The 7,791-nt window shown below is 37.1% G+C and overlaps 1 protein-coding gene across 5 annotated transcripts; it reads right to left on the reverse strand.

Annotated features, from left to right (window-relative positions):
* Positions 1-219: 219 nt before the first annotated feature.
* LOC112786933 (protein EMBRYO SAC DEVELOPMENT ARREST 30) lies at positions 220-7,588 on the reverse strand. Of its 5 annotated transcripts, XM_025830307.2 has the most exons (14): positions 7,096-7,512; positions 6,600-6,654; positions 6,075-6,170; positions 5,719-5,990; positions 5,032-5,262; positions 4,838-4,922; positions 4,208-4,278; positions 4,043-4,131; positions 3,685-3,928; positions 3,074-3,186; positions 2,692-2,782; positions 2,432-2,560; positions 1,535-2,088; positions 220-916 (listed from the first exon to the last, which is right to left on the reverse strand). In XM_025830307.2, the coding sequence occupies exons 5-14, from the start codon at positions 5,197-5,199 to the stop codon at positions 478-480; spliced, it is 1,983 nt and encodes a 660-aa protein (XP_025686092.1). In that variant the 5' UTR covers positions 5,200-5,262; positions 5,719-5,990; positions 6,075-6,170; positions 6,600-6,654; positions 7,096-7,512; the 3' UTR covers positions 220-477. The 5 variants fall into 5 exon arrangements, with proteins under 5 accessions (XP_025686092.1, XP_025686093.1, XP_025686091.1 ...); XM_025830308.2 differs by lacking the exon at positions 5,719-5,990 and having other exon boundaries at positions 7,096-7,511; XM_025830306.3 differs by lacking the exons at positions 5,719-5,990; positions 6,075-6,170 and having other exon boundaries at positions 7,096-7,588.
* Positions 7,589-7,791: the final 203 nt, after the last annotated feature.

The following is a 7,791-nucleotide window of genomic DNA, read 5'->3' on the forward strand; positions in this document are numbered from 1 at the left end:
TTGCATCCTATATGGCTCACATTAAGAGCTGGTGATCAAAATTTTTAGAGAATAAGATAAATATAATCAAATAAGAACCGTTGCATCTATATTTCTTTCATGCAACCATCAATTTATTTGTGCACCAACAATGAGGGGCTAAGGAATCATTCATCGGAACTACTAAGCAGCTATCTTAAATAGCAAACAGGAGAAATAAAAATCTACTTAGAATGCTCATCTGTTGGCTCCAATTAAGCCAGAACGTAATATTTTTTCTTTTCTGTTTTGTAATGTGTATGTTACAACAAAAATTCCCTTGGAAGTGGTAAACATAAAGTAAGAAAAAAGAATATATTAATGTTCTTCGTCCAAAACTAATGAAAGAATAGATTTGAATACCCACTATGCTCAGCAATAACCTATACCTCTCAAAGAAATTAAGGAAATGTGGAAAACGTATAACTATAGACCATAGTTATTTATGCACATCAATTTTTAGTCATTTGGATCCATTTCTTCGTCTTGATCCCAGATTTGACTCTGATTAGTTTTACCCTCACTTTTGTCAGATTCATCAACAAAGTCATTACTTTCATAATCTGGCTCATCATCTTCAGATTTGGTGCCTTCTTTCAGTACAGAACCTGCCATATTTGCGCGCTGCATCCACTTGGGACACTGGTCTTCATCTCCATAGAGATACCGACCGTTCTGACCTCTAACGTGATTTACAATCTTGGAAGAAGCTATTCTACAAGAGCATTCCGGAAGTGGATGGGAAAGGAACACTGCCGGTTTTGACAGGAGAGATTGCCTTACGAGTCCTTCTTCGGCTAAACTTCTGTTTAGATGTTCTTGCACTAAAATTGTCCAATTATGTTTGGGATGGTACATATTTTCCCGAGTTATGTTGAAAAGTTCTGCAACTACTTTCCTGTAAAATACCGAACAAAGTACTGTCACAATAAATGCAAATTTAGGAGATACACAACTGCAGCAGAATCCACCAGACTCTTTACCTAAGGACTAAGATGCAGATATGCAGGAAAACACTCAAGGAATCAAGTGACGCAGTAAAGGATGAACATTCAAATTGCACGTATATTCAAATGAGGGTATACCATAAAATTTTGTAATGATTTTTATTATTTTAATTAATGCATGGAACAAGTTCAAGAATCTTCAAAAGGAACAGGAAAGTACCAGAGACATGCAGATGTGTTGCTCATGGATGTCTTAAATAGGACATAAGATTTTAAGTTTTCCATAGATAAAAAATATGTTCTAAAGTCACTCTAGAATTATTATTAAGAAATGGAGTAACGATGTAAATACGGTTCATCTTCCCTACACTTTTACCCCTTCCCTCGCCTGGCCCTGGCCCAGAAAGCAACAGATCCTCCAACTATGTCATGTTATGCATGCTATTCAACTAGTGACCTAGAAAATTTGGTTCCTTTGAAAAATCAGGAGGTTTAATTCTTTTGATGAAACTGCCATATGTCCTGTACAAATATCAACCAATTGATTTCAACTGCAAGGTGCACTTTACCTGTCTGGTCGGTATGTTCTTGAAGCAGCAGTCTCATAAAGTCGATGTCCCATGACCAGGCTTGAAAAATCTGGCCATCCACTAGCATCATTGTTAAATCCAGGAAAGAAGGCATCTGCCTCTAAAGAAACAATGTAATCTAGTGCATCCCAAAGTAACCTATGCGCTCTCATCCTCAGATCCAAGGGTGAAGGATCAGGCTCTATTGGCGTCTCAGTGATCCAGGCATACCAACCTTCTTTTTCATGTTGATAAATTGGTCTATCTGGAGGGGGAGGAAGAGGCCTAGGACGAGGACCAGCCCTCTTCCATTCATCTGTAAGTACTTTCTGACTTTTTGCAGGAGGTGCTCGATATGACTTTGGAATAAGAGATGTTTCCGGTCCAAACAACTCAGACAACTCTCTTTCACTACACAAAGAAGTGTGATCCACAGTATTGGTAAACATGGCTCGCAAAGGAATTAAAACGCGTTGACCTCCAAATGTTTCAGAGCCGGCAACGTAGATAATTGTTTTGGCAGGATAACCCATTACTCGAAGGAGAATGCCAACCTGCAAAAGTCAAAATAATAACAACCTCCCAGGAGTAAAATTTTGAAATTTCAAAATACAATCCATCTTTGTGCACATAATTGGAAGCAATGCTCTCAAATGCCACATTACTCATGCAACATAGATAATTGTAAAATTGGTCAACCTAGTAGACGCTGAGATTCCCTCAAATGGGAGTCCTCAGTCTAAAGTAGATCCTAAAGATCATGGCATTTTATTCTGCACAACAAACTATACTCTGAAACTGTACTGGAAGGTTCTCACACTTGATAAAGTCAAATATACTTCTTAACACTGAAACAAAGAAATTGAATCCAAACCAAAGTTTCTGGAACAAACATACCTCTTCAGGCATGAGGGGGCATAGACCTTTATCTCTTTGCAAGTGTGAATTGACATTCAATTCACCTTTAAGAATTTTGTCCTTTATCATTTGAGCCCTTCGGTGCTGAATAAGTTCAGTGTGGACATCCTAACAAAACAAAAAAGTTCCTTCTTGAGAGAGGGAAAAAAATGTAACCCAATACTAGAAGGAATTTATAAGAAAAATGAACCCCTAAAAGATATATGCACTGTGGAACCGAAACTACAGCTCTATCAAACCTGAAAAAGTTCTCCACAACCATTGTAGGCCAATGTATCTCTCAGTAAGCCAGGATGATATACTAAGAAGGGTTGCCCATATGCTCTTAGCCTTAAAATAAAGAAGAAATCTCTTATACATCAACAGTAGGAAACCTTAATTACTCATGGGCATAGCATGATCGCCACAGGGAAAAAAATGAAACAGCACACTAGAATTAAAAAAGCCTACAATTTTTTAGACAGATTTCATTCTCATTTTCTTTAGACAATAGAGTTGCATGCAATCACATATTTTAAATTTCAAAATCAAATAAAGTTGGCAGTGACAAAAACATGGGAGTAATCTAGGTTACAATAAAGCAAACCTAGACTAATTCGTCTAACCGCAAGGTATTCATACTTGTGAACCATCCGACGGCCAAGCCTTTGAATTTCAGGACGAAATTCAAGGGCATGAAAAGCAACCCTGCATCGTAGCCTCTGAATATTTTCCATGCCAGGAGGGAGAATAGACTGCAAAAATGTATATCATTCTCAAGTTAACTCTAGCAACTTGGACAAACATACAAATGCAAAACAAAAGAAGTAAGTGTGGGTACCTAGGATGCTTTAAGCTCAACAAAAATAGAACAACACATGATTCTTTGGCAATGAAGGTTTTCAGCAAAGGTAAAATACTAAAAAAACTACATCCCCTCTACTGCACATATATTAACTTGTTACAACTTCTTTAGTTTGCATAAGAGTGATGCTAAAGTATATGTATTTAAGTCCATGACAGGTATAGAAGTCAGCAATAAGCACAAGAAACAAAATGATGCCCAACAAGATTCTACTCTTAAGTACTACATACAGCAATCAAAGATGAAATAATCTACTGACTATATATATAGCACTAATAACCACAAGTAAAAGAAGACAAAGATGTCCTAAAGTATAACAAGCACAGAATCCACAAGACCACAACAATGGCTTTAATTAACAATTTCAGAATAATGCAATATGTAATACCTGCAGAGCCCCACCATTTGTAATAATTAATCCGATAACCTTTGATTGCTTTAGCTTTGGTAAAATTTGATCCAGGTAAAAGTCTGGAGAAGCAGAACTTGTAGTCTTAAATGAAGGAATTTCATTTTTTCTTCTCCTTTCCATCAGACCTTCTGGAAGGGTCCTTGCAATGTTTACATCATTTTTGAGATAGGCTATGAACTGATCAACATTGTAGATATAGGAAAAGCTATTGAACTTAGAGCTGAAAAAAATAGTAAGAAAACATAAATTGTGTATATGAATATATTATTAAGAAAATATTAATATATAAATCCCAACAGCACCGTAATGAATGCAGATACTTAGCCACATATACCTAATTCCTTTTGAGCGAGTACTTTCTTGAATTTCAGGAATTATGAGAGTTGCATTTAAAAACCTAGCAACAGCAACCAGATCACAAATCTACAAAACCAAGAAAAATGTTAACTTGCTTACCAAAAATAATACTAAATGTTAAATACATTTTGGTGGATCATACCGATGATCTTATATTTGCAAAACCACCAAAGACTTTTGCATAGATGAAACGATTGCTCTGGTCCTTTGGAGCTGTAAAGAAAAGAAACAGAAACTTGATGGGGAAGATATAGCAGGATGAATATGACAAAAAAAAAATGATCAGCTTTAACATTGTGAAAGGCTGAGAGTAACATAGTTCTCTGTTAAATTTGTCAAAGATATAAAATACAAAACAATATTAGCCTAGTTTTGTGGTTTCTTACAAAACCTTAAAAATATAATCAATTTTGTAGTCAAATCAAGATTATGCTGCGCTCATTAATTTCAGATCGAGCTACAAACTAAGAAGTATAAATGAAGAATGTTCCAAAATAAATTATAATCAAGACCTTAAGTTGGATGTTAGTCATCTCCAAGATTGCATTCCCATAGGCCATGATCAATTTAATATGGAGTGCCTTTGCAAGGCATATATTATTTCATTTCTTTAATCAATAAGGGAAAACAAAAATAGAGCAGAAGGATGAAAAATAAAATATTTTATGTTTCAACATAGCTTTATGTCATAATCTCTCAACTGCAAGTCTAAAAATTGTTCCTTCCCATGTCTACATATTAAGAAGATAAGAAATAGCCGCAAAATTCTTACCAGAGTAATTGCTTCTAGCATTCGCATAAGGCTGCAATGCTTCCAATGACTGTATGGAACCCCATAGCTTCTTATTCTTTATAACCTACAATATTTAAACCAGAGTCAAGAATTACACAAAAAAAGCACAAAACACAAAACACAAGTACACAACCATAAGCATCCACTCGAAACATATATACATAAGAACTCACCTGTCCTCCCGAGGTCGGAACAAAATTCTCTGGAAGGCTAGGCATTGCTTTATACTGCACTATGTTAACTGCCCAAAACTTCGCTAGCGACAGATGAATGATGATGGATGCCAGAGATAAGGTAATCACAGAAAGAACAACCCATTTTATCTTAGTTATAAATGCCATCTTGGCCTAGTGACTCTACATCACCAATCTCATACCAAATGACTTCAAACTTAGCAGCAACATCTACAGAAAAACATTAAATATGAATTGGGTCATCAAACAAGTACACAAGAACATATTTAATGATAGAGAAGACGAGCACTAAATCCAATAAAGAATGCTTTTTGCATCTTTGTTCTTCGACCCGGTGACCAAATTCCTCATCAATTCCATTGTTCCAATTCCATCCTTAAGATATCAGACTTTTCATAGTGCTAATAATACCAATAAAAATGCAATGTGTACATGGCAAATGACAAAAATAAATTTCGGCTGTAAATTGAAAGTTGAAACTAACACCAAATTGGCGAAAAGGTTGGATGAATTCACAAAGGAGAACTAAGTAACGAACCAAACTAGCGGAAACCAGGTACAGAACCAAACATAAAAAGTACGGGTAAGTGGTGGAAGACGAATGGAATTACACAGAAAAGGCACAAAACTTGGTATGGCGGTGAGGCAATGCAGAAGAAGGCGTACCAGAAATTGGTTTCAGATTAGTGTGTGTTGAATTTGAATGATTCACTGGTCTTTGATGGGTTAAGAGTAATACAAATAAGCAAGCTATGCTTTGAGGGCATCTCAGCTGGACGAAGAATCAAAAGTCAATTCACGGGAGTAAATGCAACTGGGTAAATGAAACATTGACAACCACTGTCGATTCTTCAAAATCAACGGCAAGAATTTCGATGGAGTCGAAAATATCAAGCTCACAGACGAAACCGAGGTTCACTTCACCTCAAAAACCCTAACTGAAAAGCAGGTAATCTAAAAAATTGAGAGGAAGAAGCAAAATGGAAAACAACGAAGAAGGTATGCTTGGATGAAGAGCATACCAGAAATGGAGAAGGTCCTGAGCACCCATTCGAACCTTAGCAAAGGGCAGAAGCAGAAGCTGATGCTGTAGCTGGAACACAAGATCCTTTCGAAATCTATAGAGAAGGAAGTCAGAAGAGAGAGCCTAGAGCATAGTTGACAGAACCGTACCGGTGATCAAACCGGTCAAGTTACTAGATCATTGGGTCACTGGTTCAACCGGTGGATCACTACTTGAACTAGTTGACTCGGTTCCACGTAAATAAAATATATAAAATAGTCATAAACTTAAAATTAAAATTTGAAATACATATTATCACTAACATTTTAACAACAAACGTCTCAATTTCTAAAAATAACTAATTTGAGCCTTGTTTTTAACATTTCCCATAAAAGACAATTATGACTAGAACTTTCAATAGCATATGATCATAAGTCCTTCGTGCACAGAATATGAACTAATTCTGCCAAATTATTATTTGTCAAAGTCGTCCGCTGCAAATAAAGGGGATAGAAGAAAGCAATAGAGTTTCAAAAGTTTGAACCTTTAGACGAAAAGCTTAGAACCTGAGAAGTGCCAAATACTTATAGTTTAAACCCCTGCAAACAAAACCATGCCACCACAGATTATGCAACAGAATAAACATGAGCAGAACAATATAAATTCACATAACCTATCCACTACAGCTCAATTCACAGAACCAATCCACTATCCAACAATATAAATTCACAGAATAATATAAAAAACAGCACCAACAATATAAAAACAGCACCTCAATTCACCATAATGATATTAAAACAGAAACAAATCAACCCTAAACACCAAAAATCAGAAAGAACAAAAAGGCATCAATCAACCACTACACTACATATATTACACTGTAAAAACAAAATTGGAATGATCTGCCAAGAATCGACAAATTATAATCAACAACAATCAAGATCAACTGAATCAGTTAATCCAACATCAGTTAATCAATTAATCAGTTAAAAAGATTATAATCCAGCAACTGAATAACTTAAAAAAATTAAAAAGCTTACCTGATGATGTGAAGGCAGAACGCGGGCAGAGAAGAGAGAGAGCAAGCACGGCGAAGCAGAGAGCGGCGAGGGGGAGGCAGCAGCGCCGGCGAGCCGCGTCGGATGAAGACGCGACGACGACGATGAGAGACGTACACGAACAACGAGAGGCAGTGAAGGCGCAGGAGCTGGCTGACGCAGGGAAGGCGCAGGGACGACGCGACGCGGACGGAGGCGTCAGATGTGGACTGAGGTACAGACGACGCGACAGCAGTGAAGGAGCAGGAGCTGGCAAACGTAGCGGATTCGGCAACGAGACGGCCACCGTGCGGTGTCGGCGACAGCGGCTCTGCGAGAGTGAGAAGGTTGTGGCGCCGCGTTGAGCTCGCCCGTTTTAGATCTGTTTCAGAGCGAGAGAGTAAGAGCGTGGGTTGGGGAGGGGATCCTTCGCTGGGATTAGGGTTATCTTTTTTTTTTTTTTTTGAAAATTGAACCGGTCCGGATTTCTCAAACCTTCCGGTTCACCGATTTTTATTAAAACCGGCCGGGTCAATTTATGGATTACGGATTTGGGCTTACACACCTTGGCCCAAACAATTGTAAAGTTGACAAAACAAATCGAAAAATAGTCGGACAAAAAACAATCGAAAAATAGTTTTTCAAATTATAATACAGGAAAAAATTTCAGGTATGTCATGTATTTTTTTGGAATTATCT

Source organism: Arachis hypogaea, chromosome 20 (genome assembly GCF_003086295.3).
Source record: "Arachis hypogaea cultivar Tifrunner chromosome 20, arahy.Tifrunner.gnm2.J5K5, whole genome shotgun sequence".
NCBI classification, from domain to species: Eukaryota; Viridiplantae; Streptophyta; class Magnoliopsida; order Fabales; family Fabaceae; genus Arachis; species Arachis hypogaea.

What these genes read in the sequence shown, in the direction of transcription:
- LOC112786933 (XM_025830306.3), bottom strand. Translation starts at nt 5,199, where the DNA reads ATGGCATTTATAACTAAGATAAAATGGGTTGTTCTTTCTGTGATTACC. An exon ending in TGCTAGAAGCAATTACTCTG is followed by an intron (nt 4,279 to 4,837) that starts GTAAGAATTTTG and finishes TTTTCTTTACAG; the next exon opens with CTCCAAAGGACCAGAGCAAT. An exon ending in GGCCGTCGGATGGTTCACAA is followed by an intron (nt 2,783 to 3,073) that starts GTATGAATACCT and finishes CTTTATTTTAAG; the next exon opens with GCTAAGAGCATATGGGCAAC.